The following is a 19,701-nucleotide window of genomic DNA, read 5'->3' as shown; positions in this document are numbered from 1 at the left end:
TGAAAGTAACACTGATTAAAATCACCGTCTTAATTGACAGTTTAGTTAAGTAGGAACAAGACCACAGCTGACTTGGGCATACTCCTGAACTTTACACACAGTGGTGACTTCCCCTGGCAAAACACTTCACTGTTCTCCTGCGTGCATGCTGGGAAGTAAAGCCCCTAATTCTGCTTTTAGTTATTATTGAACAAGCAAACTGAAATTCTCCATTTTATTTAAAGCAACACAATCAATGATGAGTATGAAGCAAAGTGCTGGATGTGCTGCTATGCACACATGCATTCTCTCCTAATCATGCACTCCATTCCATGTGACAGGTGCTAACCGTGACATGAAAGCCACAAAGAAGAGGGGATTCACTGAGCCCATATTGTCCAGTCTCTCAAAAATCTACCCTAGTTTTAATTACTGACAAAATGAGTAGTTTGACAATTCCATTTACCTATCTTTAAATGAAAGACACTAAGATTTGCTAAAAATAGCCCTGAAGAGGCCATACAAAAGAAAAAGGGGAAACGAATGTCTTGGAGAAGTCTCACACTGAGTAGCTGTCCCCTGAATAATTAATTTATAGTTGATGTTGGTGCGCTTCTCATTCATTACTGAAAAATGAACTGTCTTACTCTTTAATTGTAGAATAAAAACTGCAGGAAAGATTTAAAACTTTTTTCACGAACACTGGTATCTCATTAACCTATGTTTTATTTTGAGTAAACTCATTATTCATTATTTCACATTATAAAAAGTAACCACACACGCATATGCATTCACAAATTAGATCATCTTTATCATACATCAATATATTTTAAAAAACAAACACTCTCTAATATCAATATAGTTATATGCTGATTGCATTTTGAAATCGAGAAGCTGACAATAGCTTCATACAGTATATCTCAAGAACTGACATTTTAAAATTAAGAATTGTATATGTTCCACAGGCAAATATTGATGGAAATACTAGCATTAGTACAAATAAATGCTGTTGACATAGCTTAAGCATGATAGCTTGGAATAACAGCTGATTCAAACTAGATTCATCATTTTAAATTAAGGACAAATACAATCTAAAATGTAAACAAAGTATTTATAAAATAAAGTCTTCTAGGAAATGAAATCATCAATCTATTATTTTTAAGGTAGTCGTAGCTAAAAGTTATCAGAAATCTTGGTAGAATTTTCATTGCCAAATTGAAATTTTAGAATGTCCAGGTACAACACTGTCGCCTCACCGGCAGGAATGATAAAGGTGCTGACAGCTGTTCGTACCCTTTTCAATGTGACTTTTCAATTGGGCTTGGAGATTTTCCAGAAGATGCAATGTCTTTCTTACTTCCAAGGCCTTTCCAAGTGATTAGCTAGAGCAATTTCAGCTGATTTGGACTTTCATATAACTTTTGAGTGCTAAAACTCTAGGACAGTTAAATAGATGGTTTCCTGCACAGATAAATGCAGACTGGTCTCTTCTGTAGCGGTGCTAAAAGCGCATACCTAAAGTTGTTTTCATTGCACTTCACTATGACATTGGAATTCTGTAACCACATTATTACTTGAGAAATACATAGTATACCTGCTAGGGAATCTAATTTCAAACATGGAAAGTTTAAAGTTTATCAACATCAGCTGCCATTATGTGTCTCTTTTCCATTCATTAACCAAAAAAAAAAAAAAAAGAAGAAGAAAAAAAAAAAAGAAAAGACAAGAAAGAAAGAAAGAAAAAGCCCAGCCATTGCTTTAGGTTTTGTCCATCAATCACATTATCTCCAGTTGTCTTTGTTTTGCTTCCTTCATCAAGTGGATGATTTAAGGATTGGATTTTCTCGATTTTCTTTGTCAAGAAAATAAGGGAGGGAGAGAGGGAGGAGCGGGAGGAGGGAAGGAAAAAGAGAAGAGAAAAAGAAAACAAAACATGAAAAATTTTGTACATATAATGCTTACAAAGTAAGAAATATAATCTACTTCAAATAAACTGAAAATATGAGGATTCTGGTTAAGTTTGATTAAGTGAAAAAGAAATCATGCATTAAGGATTACCTGGAACTCTTTAATTACCAAATCCTACATACATCTAATATAGCATTCAATTCAGTTCATGTAATTTCCCCACTTTTTTTTGTATAACAATAATGGAAATGAACATAGACCCAAATATATCAACTGTTTGGCCTTAAAGGACATAAGATATGCCTTCTTGTACCTACTTTAAGACACCGATACCCCTAAATACCAAATGGGTCATCTCTATAACACCCAAAAGTGGGAGAATGTATCACATGGAATTTTTTGAAGAAGCAATACTGAAATAACTAATACTTTCTGAAATCACTTCATAAGCTTATTTTCATTTCAATATGGCACATCACCGAACTGTGCATAATACTTCATAGAAACCAGACCAATGCACATCTCACTCAGCTATTCCAGTTGTGCAGCAGGTGTGCATTCATGAGAAAGTCTAGACTAGAACCATGTTATATAGAAATTGTTATGGACTTGATATCCAGTCTCCTGTTAAAAAAACCAACATTCCTCCTCCTTCAGAATATTCACAAAAGAATAAACAAATGATGTGATTTTTTAGAGTGTTTCTAGATTCTTTTTTGTAACCCTCAATTATATGTAATCGAGTATACAATTCTATGGATATGTAATATCCATATGGATATGTTACATAGGGTGTATACTGAGCAAGAGAAAATTCAGTCTATAAAAGGAAAAACACAGCAAAGCAAGAACAAATGAAGATGGTAATCTAAATAAAGGAGAATGGTATAAATATTAGGTTTCAGCTATCCTTACTTTACAAATGCCTCTGGCATTTAGAAAAATGAGAATAGAATGGATGACATTCTGATGTTATTAGCTATGCTTTTCAATAGAAGGATTCCAGGGCAGACTTTTGAGAGGAAGAAAGCATAGGGTGACAGACAGGAAGGACCAGGGTGCCCGGCCTGGAAGGCTCCCGAAGGGAGACTCCATCTTACTGAACCACACGGAGCTCTGAGTGGCCACTGCAGCCAGGGCACAGGGCTGCTACTCCATACTCTCCACACACCACCATCCTGTCCTGCCTCTCTCCGCAGGACTTGTAAACAGAACTTCAAAGTGTCATTGTTTGAGCAGTAATTGTAGGGGGGCTAAGAACATTCTCTACAAATGAAAGTACCGTTTGTATTAAATGCTACTAATCTGTACTATCAATATCACCTTTGCTATTTACTATTGCTTTTCTCTATTATATCCTCCTACTCTCTCCTTGAGCTCCATTCAATACATTTTTTCCTAAGCTTTGAATGAATTTTGAATACATCTGTATTTTTATATACCAACAGCCAATTAAAATTTAGAATTATGATATTCAGTTCCTAAAAAGGAGTAATAGCATGTAGTTTCTGAAAAAAAAAAAAAGAGGCATTTGAGAAACTACATAAGAAAATACTCATGCATTCAGTGAAATATGTTTCAAAGAAAGCCTGAGTCCTGTTTAAACTCCATGCTAATCAGAAGGTTTGGGAGTTCGGTATGAAAGTATAAACCCTAACTATGGTTTGGACATCCTGGCTGAATCAGTTCTACCCTGAGCTCCTCTCTCACCCTGGAGATTTTTATAGTCTGCCCTGTTCAATGTTTCAACTGCAAGTACCAAAGGCTTCAACAATTCAAACAAGATACAAATAGTTCACAAAAAGGAACCACAAGGGAAAAGCTGAGTAGAGGCCCTTTATAACCATAACATGAAAGCATAAATTTGGTCTGTAGAAATCTTCAGTTTGCCAGAGCCACAATCCTAGATTATAAGGCTGCAGTCATACTTCTTCAGGAGCATTAGCTGTACCGACCTTTCTAAGCACTGGCTGATTACATACTGTGTATCTGAGCTGGGTGTGCAAAAGGGATGCAATTATACCCAGTGTCTTCTCAGAGATAAATGCCCTGAATGCAAACACTTCACAAAAAAATAAATGGACCTCAGGTTTGAATGGCAGCCATTTCAAGATTCCTGTTGATCCCCTAGGGTTTCAGTGTCTTTGCCATATCTGTATCATCTTATGTAAAGTATCAGACATAATAGAGGCATGGGTGAAAAGAATTCCTTTTAATTTATACCTTTTCCTCATTACAGACTTTGTCTCTTCTTTGGAAAGTACTTAAAGAGCAGAATGATACACTTGGCACATCACTGGATTACTTACAAGGTAGCCTTTCGTGGTTGTGTGTCTTTACTTCCACTGCTCTTTGGATCAACTGAGTTACCTGTCCCCCGGGAGGTGCTCGGTAGGGAAGGATTGGAGGGAAAGGAAGTCGGAGTGCTACTGGCATTGCGAGTGCGGAATGAATCATCTGAAATGAATTCAAGTACAGTCAGACATGCTGAATGCGCTAAGAAATGTTAACCTAAGAGAAGTAAAGTTAATGATAGCTGACTTTTCTTAAGATCGATTGTATTAAGGTGTAGCCTAGGTACAAGAAACTGCACAAATTTAAGGTCTGACAGATGCATAACATGCCTATGAAGCCATCACCACCATCAAGAGTAAAAAATGCACCCACCCCATACCTCCTGCACCCTGTCAACCCCTCCCCTACACTCCAGGCAATCTGCCTCATTCACTAAAAATTAGTTTGCATTTTCTAGAGTTTTATGTAAATGGAATCACACAGTGTGTCTGTCTTCTTTCACTTGGCAAAATCAGTTTGAGGTTCATTCTCGTTATTGTTTGTGTATATCAATACTTCATTCCCTTTTATTGCTGATTGATATGCATTGCACGGATATGCCAAAACTCATTTATACATGGCTCCTGTCGACAGACATATGGATTTTTTCCAGTTTTTAACTTTCACAAAGAAAGCTGCTATGAACGATTGTGTACAAGTCTGTGTATAGATACATGTTTTAATTTCTTGTAAATAAAAGCCAAGGAGTGGAATTGCTGATCACATAATAAGCGTACATTTAACTCTATAAGAAACTGCCAAGTGGCGCCTGAGTGGCTCAATTGTTAAGAGTCTGCCTTCCACTCAGGTCATGATCCTGAGCTACTGGGACCAAGACCCCGTGTCAGGCTCCCTGCTCAGCGGAGAGTCTGCTTCTCCCTCTCGCTCTGACCTTCCCCACTGCTCATGCTCTCACTCACATGCTCACATTCTCTAAGGGAATAAATTTAAAAAATCTTTTAAAAAATATGAAACACATTTAAAAAGAAAAAAAAAGAAACAGTTAAATTGTTGTCCAAAGCAGTTGTACCATTTTACATGCCCACTAGCAACAAATAAGCATTCTGGAGAGTTGCTCTCTATATCCTTACAGACATTTAATATTATGTCTTTAATTTTAGACATTCTAGTGACCGTAAAGTGTTATCTCCTTGTGTTTTTTCCCGTTGCTTTTTTTAATTTGGAACTTTAAAAAAATTTTAAATTAGCATTTTCTTGATTTAATATATTTGTCTGGGTCTTCTGTCTACCAAATCTTCCAAAAGATGGACATACAGTAAAATATCTGTCTGACATCATGAAACGAATTACAGCATTAGCAATCACATATTTTTTCATTACAAGAATAACCTATAATTTTTAAAAATGGAACACAAAAACAGTATAAAAATTAAAATCCTCTATAATACCATAATTCTAGCAACTAAAGCCACGGTCTTTAATCATTCTAATATAAATTGTTTCAATATCTCTTCCTAAGCGGGCTATGTATATGCACACCTATGCATCTAATTTATAAAAAGACCTACTGTGCATTCTATTTTATAACATACTTTGTGATTTAGCCATTCATGACTACTTTTCTATGTAGTCAACATTTTTTTCTCTTAAACATTTTAAGGAATGCATAGAATTCCATCTTTGAAACTAACTTTTTTTAAAAGTATAGTTGACATGCAACAGCACATTAGTTTCAAGTACACAACGGTGATTTCACTATAGGTTATGCTGTGCTTACCATGAGGGTAGCCACCATCTGTCATCAGGGAAAGCTACTACTATATCATTGACTGTGCTCCCTATGCTGTGACTTTCTTCCCTGTGACTTACTCATTCCCTAACTGAAAGCCTGCATCTCCTACCCACCTTCACACATCTTGTCCATTCTCCACCCCTGGCAACCCTCGGTTCTATTTATGCCTCTCTTGTTCCTTTTAAGTTGCAGTTCTCTAAAGATTGCTGATGTCAAGCATTTTTCATGTACTTATTTGTACATGATTTTCCATTCCATCCATTCCATTCCATCCATCCAAAAATACATGATTTTTCCTCCATTTTAAAATTAGTTGACTAATTAGTTCTAAAGATTTGTTTTGTATAACCTGACTGTAAGTCCTTTGTCAGGTATATGTAATATGATCATTTTCTTCTCATCTGTGTCCTGCCTTTTATTTTTGTCATGCTTTATTTCAAAGAGCAGAGTTTTAAATTTTCACTAAGTCCAATATGTTAACTTTTTATTTCATGGTCTGGAGAAATCTATTCCAAAACCACAAAGACTTCCTTCTGTAACATTTTCTTCAGAAATGTCATAGTTTTAGCTTTTATGCTTAAATTTATTATGCATTTTGAGAGAATTTTATGTGTAGTGTGAGATAAGGATTGAGGTTCATTTTTTTTAAAATATAAATATCCAAAAATACAAACATAGTAATTTGAGGGGCACCTGCACCCCAGTGTTCATAGCAGCAATGTCCACAATAGCCAAATCATTCATCGACAGATGAATGAAGATGTGGTGTATAACTATACAATGGATTATTCTATTGGATGGAATATTATATGGAATATATTGGAATGGAATATTGGAATGGATGGAATGGAATATATTTGGATGGAATATTATTCCATCCAAAAAGAATGAAATCTTGCCATTTGTAACAATGTGGATGGAACTAGAGAGTATGATGCTAAGCAAAATGTTGGTCAGAAAAAGACAAATATCATATGATTTCACTCATGTGGAATTTTTTTTTTTTAATTTTTTATTTATTTATGATAGTCACAGAGAGAGAGAGAGAGGCAGAGACACAGGCGGAGGGAGAAGCAGGCTCCATGCACCGGGAGCCTGATGTGGGATTCGATCCCGGGTCTCCAGGATCGCGCCCTGGGCCAAAGGCAGGCGCCAAACCGCTGCGCCACCCAGGTATCCCTACTCATGTGGAATTTAAATACAAAACAGATGACCATAGGGAAGGGAAGGAAAAATAAAATAAAATGAAAATTGAGAGGGAGACAAACCCTAAGAGATGCTGAACCTAGGAAACATACTGAGGGTCACTGGAGGAAAGGGGGATGGGGGGACGGGATAACTGGGTGATGGGCATTAAGGAGGGCACCTGATGCAATGAGCACTGGGTGTTACATGCAATTGATGAATCATTAAATTCTACCTCTGAAACTAATAAGAAGATATAGGTATCTAATTGTTCCAGCTTCATTTTTTGAAAATACTATCCCATTACTGCTGATTTATCCTGGAGCCTTTATGGAAACTCAGCTGCACATGTATGTCAGTGTAGGCACATAGTCTTGACTACTGGAGCTTTCTAGTAAGTGCTGCAATGAGGCAGTTTAAGCTCTCTCAATTTGGTTTGCTTTTTCAAAATGGTTTTAGCTATCCTCAGTTCTGTGCATTTCAATTGAGATTTTAGAATCAGCTTATGCATTTCTACAAAAAGACTACTAGAATTCTGATCAGGATTGCATTAAATCTCTGGATCAATTTAAAAGGAATTGACATCCTAACAATATTAAGCTTTCCCATTCACAAACACAGTATATGTCTCCATTTGTTTAGCTCTTCTTTAATTTTATCCAGCAATGTTTTGAATTTTTTAGTGTATACAGAATATACATTTTGTTAAATTTATTCCTGAAGACCTAATGTTTTTGGAGTTACTATAAAAGTGATTTTTTAAAATAGGCTTTATTATGTAAAGGTTTAGATTTACAGAAAAATTGAGAAGATAACGCTGAGAATTTTCATCCACCCCCTCACTCAGTTTCCTCTACTAACACTGCACTCTAGTATGCTACACTTGTTACAGTGAATGAGCCAGTAATGAGACATTATTACTAATTAAAATCCACAGTGCATCCAGATTTCCTTAGTTTTTGCCTAACGTCTGCTTCTGTCTCAGGGTCCCATCCAGTACACAACATTACCTTTACTTGTTGGCCCTCCTGAGCCTTTCCTTGTTTTTGGTGACCTTACCAGCTTTGAGAGGTACTGGCCAAATGTTTTGCAGGATGCCCCTCTATTAGAATTTATCAGATGCTCTTCTTAGAATTAGACTAAGGTTATAGGTTTAAGGAAGGGTGACAGAGGTAAAGTGCCATTTTCATCACATCATACCATACGCTATGATATTTTTTATCACATTTTATGTATTTTATCCCACCGTTTCATGATGGGTCACTAGAAATGGGATTGCTTGCATCAAAGACTACTTTTTAAAACTAGGATTCTTGATGAACTTCACCAAACTGTTTTCCAAAAGGGCTCCACAGATTTTCATACCCACTAATAATGGATACATTACAGTTGGTTTCCCTGACTCCTTACTGGCATTCTCCATGTATTTCCCCCAGTCTGTTGTGCTCACATAGCCTTAGATAAATGTTGGAATTGACAACAGGCAAAAGTCACCAAAATATTAACGATGGGCTCGTGGTAAGTAAAAAGTCCTCAATTTGGCCTTCCAAGCATAACTGACCTTTCATTTCAGCTCTATTTATCCCACTCTCTCACACTCAACTCTGTGCTCCAGTCAGACTGGCCTACTGCTGCTTCCTCAAGACATTGACATGTCTTCTTTATTACAGGCCCTCTGAGTAGGATGTTACTCCAGACCCATCTCTGCCTATCAGAAATCCTAGCACGCCTCAGGCTTCATCCCCAATGATAGAAGTATCTTAAAACCTGCCTTAAGTCCCAAAGTCTGTAAAATCTCTTCTCTTGTGAACACCTAATGCATTTGTTAAGAGACACTTTGCTTCCTTTTTCTCTTTGTAGATCAGGTATATAATTTTTCCTCAGTCTGTACTTCATAAAGCAATATATAATATATAATATATATATATATTAAGTAATACATAATAACCTGGAAGGGATTTCATTCATTCAGCCAATATTCCCTCTCCCCAAAATAACATTGAACCCTTAAGACAGAATATTTTTCTAATATTTTAATAAAAGATTTACCCTTATAAAATTATTTTACTTAAGATTCTGGATACATTTTAGGATCAGTTGATCACTCTTGATTCTCAAAGTAAGAACAAGCAAAGTCAAAACTGAAGAAATTAGTGCACATGATTAAAACGTGAAAAAAAAAAACCTGTTCCGAATCAATATTCTTAATGACTTAAGCAAAGAAATTTCTTGGCAAGACTTGTTACAGGTTCATGAATAAATATGCTCATATGAAGTCATCTCCAAGAGGCCAGATTGGATCCATGCAAGTCTGAAGAACTACTTAAGGCTATCAAGAATCATCTGCACCATTTAGCTCCAATCTGAGCTAATTCAAACTGACTCATATATATGAAATTCGTAGACACTGTATTATAAACTTCACAAATCCCGAATGCTCTCTTAGTATTTCCTAAAGAATTCACTGATTTGTTATTATAAAAGTAATCAATAGTTTTATTATTTATAACCCCCACTTCAAGAAATGTTGATAACTTTTAGCTCAAAAACTTTCCATTATCAAATTCTTCCAGGTTTTTTATGCTACTCCTAGTCTACCTTGTAAAACCACTCTATGTATGGCATATGAATGTCAGTGCTTTAATATTAGAAAGATTTTTCTGATCTGACAAATGAAAATATACTGTTTATAGAGCCAGTGAGTGTATATCTATTCTTCATAATATAAGAATATAATAAGAGGTAAGAGGAAGACAAAATACTCAACACATAACCTGGGAAGGAAATGTGACCAAACTTTAAAAAGTTTCTGACCTTTGAGTAGATTTGCTATTCTTTACACTAAAAACTTACCAAAGATCAGTACTATAATTTTCAGCCAATATGCTAAGGCAAAAACTTAAAAATATACTTAGGAGCCACTAGTAATTTTTAGCAATATATTTCCCCTTATTCATAGTATAATTCTGGGTTCTATTATATAAGCCAGAGATCAGCAAACTATAAGTCCGTGAGCCAAATCTTGCTTGCTGCTGGTTTTGTAAAGAAAATCTTATTGGAATGCAACCATACCTATTCATTATGTACAGTTTATGGCAGCTTTTTGCTCAACAGCAGAGTTGAATAATTGTGACAGAAACCAATTTGGCCAACAAGGCCTAAAATATTTACTTATCTTGCCCTTAACAGGAGAAGCTTGCTGACCCCTGGTATAAACTTTCAAATATATAATATTGTAAATGTTCGGCTGCATGTGATCTACCATGAAGCCCTAGTATTCTTAACTTCCCTAAAAATTACTACAAAAACTTTTAATCTGTGCCCCAGGAGGCCCTCAGACTATGGAACAACCTACCCTATTACTGTTCTTTCTCTCTTTCAAAAGTATTAAATACTGAGTCTTCACAATAAAAACAAAATGGCACAGTCAAGTATTTTCTCAGTTGCTAGGGAAAAGTTCAATTATTTGGGCATTTGATAAAGATGTAAGTTTCAGGAAAACACTCTATATAGAAATAAAGAAATTGGTCCTTAAAAAAATAATATTTCATTACATTTAGCATTTTTTTTTTGAAGAACTCAGATTTCTACTTACCAGGTAGTGAAATCACAGAAGTCTTTCCTAACCCTGAGACAGAAGATGTATATCCTGCTGTAGAACTTTTACTAGAAAAGAACATGATTTAGTTTAAAATACAAGAACATTGTTCTTTCACTTCAGTCATTAGGCACTTGGTCTTTTCTAATCTTTTTTTAATGCTCTCTTCTACTTATGATGAAGCACACATGCTACTTTCACTTCTCATTTATTGTTTACATGCCATGCCTCCTGACAATTCCTTTGTCTTTAATTTAAAAGACAAAGTTTAAAAGACAAATTTAATTTCCTTAAACTTGCTACATCAGAATCAAAGTTTTTCTCTTGGTGCTCAGCTAAGACAGATGATATGGATAAAATTTTCCTAGAAATAACTTATCTTCAGTTCTCATCTCTTTTGTCCATTGCAAGATCACCCTATCGACTAGAACTCCAGATAGATATACTGAAAATGTCCCAAAATACAGTTAACGATCTAGAGCAAGCTATCTTTAACAAAAGAAAAACCTATTTTTCCCACATCATTTTTTTTTCTCAATAAATACTTTCAAGGACAATTATGTTTACTTAAAATTGCCTTTGTTGATTGATATACAGCTGTTATATATTATATATTTACAACATTTATAAAAAGTTGTCATTGAATTTATGCTAATTCTCTCCTAATCTTAGCTGTTTATAATTCAGTCTGTGGGGCCAAAGGAGAAACCAGACATTCAACTAGAATTGTTGTGATCACTTTACTACAGAAACATACCTGTGGCTTCTCTATATAGAAACAATATCAACAGTATGTGGATATTCACATCCACTTAGCAAATGGGGCATGTCCATATACACTTAGAGGTTGAGTGACCTATGTGATAGAGCACCACCTCCCATGACATTATTATATAGCATCATGGCAATAGTCTTCCTAGAATGCCATAAAACCTGTTCTTATACAAATTGGTAGAGTCCAATTTTTTTCATAGAGAATCTTTACAGAAAAAAACTTACAATTTATTGACATAAACAAAACCCCAAATTAATCCTGACTTTACATAATGTAAATATTTCACATAATAAGGGTGTGCAACTACAAAATAAAAGTTGGGTTAAAACATGAATAGCTGACAGACCATACCTAGCACACTTGTCTAAGTTGCCATATTTTGCATGGAAGGCTTGATTATTAAAAGACTGGCTTCGAATCAGTTTGGATTTCTTGATTTCTTTGCCTAGAGCAATAAGCAGAAGGAAAATGCAGCTGTTCATTTCATCCTTAGCTGCCCCAACCCCTCACCAACTCCCCGCCTCTTTCATTAGATACAGGTGGCCCAGCTTCCTTTCCTTAGCTCAGAGAGCTAACTGGAGTATCTCTTACCCCTACTGCCTGTCAAGAACTCCCAAAACAATGAATGATATAGGTAAAAGGCATCTGAGAATCTCATCTAGTGGAGTGATTTTCCCTGTAATTAATTTTTACAAAAAGGGAAAAAGGAGACATAAAAAGAAGTTGTTTCTTACTTGTCGATGGGGTGCTTGTTCCAGAGGGTCCAGGAACAGAAATAGGGATGCTCTTGGGCAGAGTTGTTGGTGTCTTAGTGTCTCTACCTAAAACAAACTCTATTTTAAATGCTGTAATTTCCTCTGAGCTCCTAATCTCCATAAACCAAGAAAACACAGAGAACATGAGTCACTGTCCCTAGTTAGGCAGCATGCTCTTTCCCGAATATTCTTACTTTATATATTTACATATTTCAATCTTAGCCATTCAGTGACCAATTTCACAGACTCATAAAGTCTGTTATCAGACTTTAAGTTTTCCTCTGAAGGATCTCAATCTCCACACTGACTCCCACAATTTATTCATGTATTCTTCAATCAGTACCATATGAAGTAGCCAATTTTTTAAAACAAATTTTAGAAAATGAAAGAAAATGAAGCAATCTTCCACATCAAATCTGAAAATCAGCACGGACTTTCCAAATGCCAGGATGCAACATTAATTGTACAATTTAGTGGTGAAGACACAAGAAAACTACTTACGTTTCTTTTCAAAGGTCTTATCACTCACGGGCCTCCCATCATTCTGTTGCTTCTCTTTCTCTAATTGTTCCTATTATTAAAACAGTATGTTAGCATTAAAAGTAAGCATAGATTTAGAAAACTCTTCTAATGAGAAAGTACTCTAAGCTTTACAAATACAGTTTACAAAAATTCCTTAGGAAAGAATTTTTTAATATAAATTACTGTCAAAAGAAGTCAAGGTTCTTTTGGATTTGTGTGCTTTCAACATCCACTGAATTTTACCCTGGGGGTTTTGTCAAGTTAAAACAATGAGTTTAGTATCATTGTTGTAATTCGCCTTTATATTCTAGAAGACATTTGCCAATTCTCATCATCAAACTATTTACTATGAGTCTTTTTCACTTCTGATTGGTAAGTGGCAATTACCAATTATCCTTCTCTAAAAGGACAGAGGAAAAAAGAAATGGTCTTTTTGGTATTTTTTAAACATTCTACTGAAGTATAACACACTCAAGTGTACAAATTATAAGTGCACACAGCTCAATGAATTTTCCCAAAATGAACATACCTACATAACCAGCTTCCAGATCCAGAAACAAAATGTTAACCAAAACTCAGAGTAGTCCTTTATCCCAAAAAAAACAGAACAAGTAGGCAAGAACATCAATAAACATACCAAGTTCTGAGCAAATGTAGCATAACTGACACACATAAAACACTACATTCAGAGCACCTGGCTGGCTCAGTTGGTGGAGCATGCAACTCTTGATCTCAGGGTCATGAGTTCAAGCCCTATATTGGCCATGGAGCCTACTTAAAATTTAAGAACAAACAAACAAACAAACAAAAAACTCCACTATACTCAACAACTTGGAGAACATGCATGCGTTTTGATTGCACATGTAAAGAAAAACAGGAAGAAAATAGATGATAGATTAAAAAGTCTTCCACACAGAACTGGTCTGCATAAAAAAGAACCAAATGGAATCTCTAACACTGAAAACATGTAAAATTGAAAAATAAAATGTCATTAAGTGAGCTCACAAGTAGTGTTATCTATTTTGTCCACCTTTTCCTCTATTTTGATCATATTAATCAGAGTTGTCTTAAAGTCCTTATCTGCTAACTCCAAAACCAGGATCATCTGTAGGTCTTTTTCTATACCTGATTTTTGTCTTGGGTTTAGGTCATTTGAGTCCTAAAAATTTTTAGAGCCTGCTTATGTTCTACAACCTCTATCACTAGGAATCTTGAACTTCGATCTTTGTCTCAGAAGGCTGCTAAAGCAATGTGATCGTTTTTCAGAAGATTTCCACATAAGTGTTTAATCTTACCATACAATTCTCCATGAAGAGATAGAACATATAAAGAAGAAATAAATGGGAATTTGAGAACTGAAAAATACAGCACTGGGAATAAAAACACTGAATAAGCTTGGCAGCTGAAATGGAGAGGACAAGAAAGAGTCAGTGACACTGAAGACAGATCAACAGAGATTATTCACTCTGAGTAACAAAGTTTAAGGAAAAAAAAGAAAAGAACAAAATCTCATGGACCTGTGGGGCAATATCAAAACATCTAACATCAAAGACCCAGAAGTAGGAGTGAATACATATTTACTTATTTTTTTTTAAAGATTTATTTATTTATTTGAGAGAGAGAGGGAGAGAGAGCTCATATGCAGGTTGGGGGAGAAGCAGAGGGACAGAATCTTCAAGTAAACTTGTTGCTGCATGAGGAGTCCAACACAGAGTTCAATTTTACAACCCTGAGATCATGACCTGAGCTGAAATCAAGAGTTGGATGCTCAACCAACTGAGCCACCTAAGCACCCTGAAGAGTAAACATAAGTTTAAATAAATAATGGCTCAAACCTTTCCAAATTTGGGAAATAATACACATTTATAGATTGAGGAAGCTACACAAATCCCAAAACAGATAAATTTGAAGTCAATTATGCCTAAACACATCAAAAGCAAACTGCTAAAAACAAAGGATAAAAAGAAAAAACCTTTAAAGTAGCCAAAGAAAAGCCACAATACACGCAACAATAATCTGAATTAGAGCTAATATTTTATCAGATGCTCTGGAGACAAGAACACATATATAAAGTACAGAAAGAAAAAGGCTATCAACCCCGAATTCCATATCTAGTGAAAATATCCTTCAGGGACAAAGGGAGATAACAAAATATTTCAGATTAGGGAAAACTAAGGAAATATGTCACAAAATACCTACACCCCAAGAACAACTAAAGATAGTCCTTCAGGCTGAAGGAAAAAAAATAACAGAGGGACTTTTGGATCCTCAGTAATGAATGAGAGTACTAGATATGGTAAAAATAAGAAAGTAAACACAGAAGTTCACTCTCTTAAATGCTTCAAAGGTATATATTACAACTTAGAGCAAAGTTTAGATCCAGTGGTCATGAGATAACTGACTCGGGGGGTTTTCAACACAAATATAATTCACATAAATATTTTAACATAAAGAAAGGGTAGAGATCTGCATCATTATTAAACGAAGTGGTATAACATTAATAATAAGTTGACTTTGAAAAGTTAAGTATATTGTAAACTCTAGAGAAACCACCAAAAAATAATTCCAAGAGAGAAAGAGAAAAAGAGAAAGAAGGGGAAAGAGAGATAGAACAACCACTAAGGGAAGAATCAAACAAGGGTTATCACCATGGGTTTGTTATACATTAGAAGAAGAATATAAGAATATAAACAACTTTATGGCAACAAATTTGACAGCTTAAATGATATAGAGAATTTTGGGTGTGGGAAGCAATATCATCAAATTTAAAAAAGAATAAATAGAAAGTCTGAAGAGTTTTATATCTATTAAAGTAGTTGAATCAATTATCAAAATCCTTTCCAATCCCTGATTGTTTCACCAGTGAATTCTGTCAAACACTCAAGGAAAAAAATAAGACCAATTTTATACAAATTCCATCAGAAAACAGAGGAAGTGGTTAATACTACACATTTCATCTTATAAGGCCAGAATAATTCTACTATCAAATTTAAAAGACCCCAAAATGACAATAAAGGAAATTGTAGACCAATTTCACTATGAATATAGATGAATATTAAAAATTAGCCAAGAATCCAACAAAATAGGAAAGAACACCATATCACTAGGTGGAGTTCATCCCTAAAATATAGGATTGATTTAGCATCGAAAAAATCAATGTAATTCAATGTTTTAACAGGATGAAGTAGAAAAAACAAGTATTTCTAAATATGCAGAAAGAGCATTTGACAAAAACCAATAAACATTCATAAAAACTCTTAGTAGACTAGGAATATGAGGGAACTTCCACAATTTGATAAAGGACATCCACATAAAACCTCTTGGTAACATCATACTTAATGGTGAAAAATTAGATATTTCTCCCTAAAATCAGTAAAATGACAAGGACGACTGCTTCCATTACTTTTATTCAACTGGAAGTGGTTTATTATATGAGATGTCCTAGACCCTGCAACTAGACATAAGAAATAAAAGGCATAAACACTGAATTAAAGAGAAGGAATCTTGCTACACTTGAAGAAGTTGTAATGGCTCATGTATAAAATCCTACTGAATCTAAAAAACAACTCTAGAACAAATATAAGACTAATTTACAAAAATCAACAGTAATTGACAGCAACAAAATTCTAGAAAGTGAAATTAAAAATTATAATTCCATTTATAATGCCAAAGAAGATAATATACCTAGAAATAAATTTAACAAAAGACTTCCTTAAACTCACACTTAACAATTACCAAAATTACATAGAAAAAAGTAAAGATTAAATGAATGGAATGGGTAGACAATGTTCATGAACTAGAAAATTGGTTGTTAAGATGGCAATTATTCGAAATGATCTATAGATCAATCCTAATTAACACAACCCTAACAAAAATTCTAGCAGGCTTTCTATGTAAATGGACAACTGATTCTAAACTTTCTATCAAAATGCAAAGAGCCTAGATTGGCCAAAGCAATTAAAAAGAACTAAGTTGAAAAACTTAACTTACCTGATTTCAAGAATTACTATAATGTTATGGCTATACAGTTTAGAATTACCAAAAGTATAAATATATAAATCAGTGGAACAGAATAGGGAGTCAAGAAATAAACACATACATATACGGACAATCGGGTTTTTTTTTAAAAGGTGCTAAGGCAATTCAATAAGGGAAATTTTTAACAAATGAGGCTAGAGTAACTGAATATTTAGATGGGAAAAATATATAAAACTGAACAGAATTATACATATAATTCATACATAACACGTAAAACCTAAAACTAAAATTTCTACAAGAAAACATTGGAAAAATTCTTGGTAGCTTTGGGATAGACAAAGGATTCTTGTAACAAACAAGCATAAACAATAAGAGAAAATACTGATAAGTTGACCTCATCAAAATTAAAAACTACTCTTCAAAAAACAGCATTAAGTAAATGAAAGATAAGCCACAGACTCCAAGAAAACACTCATAAAATGTATATCTGACGAATAGTATTGAGAGTGTATAAACAACTCTTACATCTCAAGAATTGAAGATAAACAACCCATTTTAAAATCTGAAAACAGACTTTATTAAGTAAGAGATAAGGATGGCCAATAAACAAACAAAAAGACATCCGATCTCATTAGGCATCAGAGATACACAATTTGAAAGCACAATGAGACACGATTACATAACCACCCTATCAAGCTGAGGGGATATGGGGTAACTGAAGCCATCCACCAAGTGGATAGATATGTAAAATGGCAGTTTTTGTTTGTTTTTAAGTCAAACATGTCCTACCATATGATCTAGCCATTCCATTCTTAAGCATTTCCCCAAAAGAAACAAAAACATATGTCCATCCAAATACTTCTTCATAAATGGTCATAGCAGCTTTATTTCTAACATCTCCAAACTAAATGTAACCCAAGTGCTCATTAAGGGGTGGGTAAATACTGTGGTATGTCTATAATACGGAATACTACTCAGAAATAAAAAGGAATGACCTATCAATATATACAACAGCATGGATGAATGTCAAAACAATTATTGTGGTGAGAAGAAGCATGAACAGAAAATGTTACATATGAATAAATTTATATAAATTCTAGTTGCAAGCTAATTTAGTGACAGAAACTAGATTAGCGGTCCTTAGGGCCCAGAGTAGAAGATATGGATTATAAAGGGGCTCAAAGGGATCCCTGGGTGGCGCAGCGGTTTGGCGCCTGCCTTTGGCCCAGGGCGCGATCCTGGAGACCCGGGATCGAATCCCACATCGGGCTTCCGGTGCATGGAGCCTGCTTCTCCCTCTGCCTGTGTCTCTGTCTCTCTCTCTCTCTCTCTGTGTGACTATCATAAATAAAAAAAAAATAAATAAATAAAGGGGCTCAAAGAAACTTCTGAGGGTATGAAAATGTTTGGCATTTTAATTGTGGCAATGGTTTCATGGATTACCTATATGTCAATATTCATCAAATTGTACACTTTAAATATATGCAGTTTTTTTTAAAGCTTTTATTTATTTATTCATGATAGACACACAGAGAGAGAGAGAGAGAGAGGCAGAGACACAGGCAGAGGGAGAAGAAGGCTCCACGCAGGGAGCCCAACGCGGGACCCGATCCCGGGACTCCAGCATCACACCCTGGGCTGAAGGCAGGTGCTAAACTGCTGAGCCACCCAGGGATCCCCAATATATGCAGTTTAATTGTATGCCAATTATATGCTTCAGTAGAGTAGTTGTTTTTTTAAAGACTCTCAAATGTAGTTTTCCTACATTTGTTTATGTAGTTCATAAAAGAAATTTCAAAAGATCAGGACTCTTCTTTAGTCATTTAGAAAGAAAAACTGCAGTGTGAAATTGAAGGAAATTACTTATTAGGTTCCATAACAAAGTACAGCTCATAGTGGTCAGAAATAAGTATGTGTGTGTGCGCATGTGAAAACAACGTACCATTTCCATAAGAAGTAGTTCTTCTCTTTCTTTCTCTTGATCCAACAAATCTTTTTCATAAAACTTTTTCTGAAACTAAGTTTAAAGTTTAAAATGAAATTATGAAACATTATGATGAGTTTCTGCCAATTTTAAGATATTCTTTCAGGCTAAGGTAAAGTGTATACTTACCGCATCCATTGACATTTCCATTCTGTCCAGCTCTAACACAGTCTGCAAGCAAAGTTGTGAAAATTATTCAGCAGTAATTAAATTAAACCAACCAATCATTTCTCGGAAAGATTCCTCTCCAAGAGGGAGGTACAAAGAGAAGACTTCTCTACTCTGTGGAAGACTAAATTAGAAAATCTCTGAGGTTCTTTCCAATTTTGCACTGTATTTTTAATTAGTCTCCTAATGCCAGGATCCATTTATACTTGTAAAAGACTTTAACCTTAAGATGAGCAAGTCTCAAGGGACACTGAACACACAAAACACATGTAAATTAACAAACTTCTAATAACTCCCAGGGCCACTCTTCTCTGAATTTTAGAATACAAGATACTTTTTGAATTTTTGAAAATTTTAGCTAACTATATAATAAAGCAAACTCTCATTTGGACGAAAATCCTTAGTCCTTTCTGTAGAAACTTTTGACCATTATGACATTCTAACCATAAAGAAAGACTTTTCCCTAAAAGTATTTCTCAACTTACTATTTCTCTTTCAGAACACGTTAGTCTAAAACAAACTGTTCAACCAAACAATGGTCCATCTAACCCAGGATTCTGACTGTGACAGAGGACAATACTTCTCTCCAGGAGTAACTCTCATGGCCTAAATAAAGTACATTCGTATATTCTTATGCCCAAAGATAACCATTACAAATGCAGTATTTATTTGAAGCCTATTTTTATGCCGAAATTTGTGAAAATATTACAATTTATGCCATGAAATATCCCTTTTAAATAAAATTACTTCCCATCTTAAAAA

At 34.8% G+C, this 19,701-nt stretch overlaps 1 protein-coding gene across 4 annotated transcripts in view; it reads right to left on the bottom strand.

The window, feature by feature from the left end:
* Positions 1-687: 687 nt before the first annotated feature.
* PPP4R4 (protein phosphatase 4 regulatory subunit 4) overlaps positions 688-19,701 on the bottom strand; it is a 118,525-nt gene continuing 99,511 nt past the window's right edge. For 3 of the 4 annotated variants that reach the window (XM_072762230.1, XM_025982539.2, XM_025982541.2), the window contains 8 exons: positions 18,901-18,942; positions 18,730-18,804; positions 12,789-12,858; positions 12,267-12,353; positions 11,884-11,977; positions 10,755-10,825; positions 4,197-4,344; positions 688-1,831 (listed from right to left, as the gene is read on the bottom strand). In XM_072762230.1, coding sequence (XP_072618331.1) covers positions 1,807-1,831; positions 4,197-4,344; positions 10,755-10,825; positions 11,884-11,977; positions 12,267-12,353; positions 12,789-12,858; positions 18,730-18,804; positions 18,901-18,942 — 612 coding nt within the window. In that variant the 3' untranslated portion in view covers positions 688-1,806. The remainder of the gene's footprint in view (positions 1,832-4,196; positions 4,345-10,754; positions 10,826-11,883; positions 11,978-12,266; positions 12,354-12,788; positions 12,859-18,729; positions 18,805-18,900; positions 18,943-19,701) is intronic. The other variant, XM_025982540.2, reaches the window with a different exon arrangement.

The sequence above is a fragment of the Vulpes vulpes genome, chromosome 6 (genome assembly GCF_048418805.1).
Source record: "Vulpes vulpes isolate BD-2025 chromosome 6, VulVul3, whole genome shotgun sequence".
NCBI lineage: Eukaryota > Metazoa > Chordata > Mammalia > Carnivora > Canidae > Vulpes > Vulpes vulpes.
The sequence above is the reverse complement of the archived record's forward strand: the minus strand, read 5'-3'. Positions and strand labels throughout refer to the sequence as shown.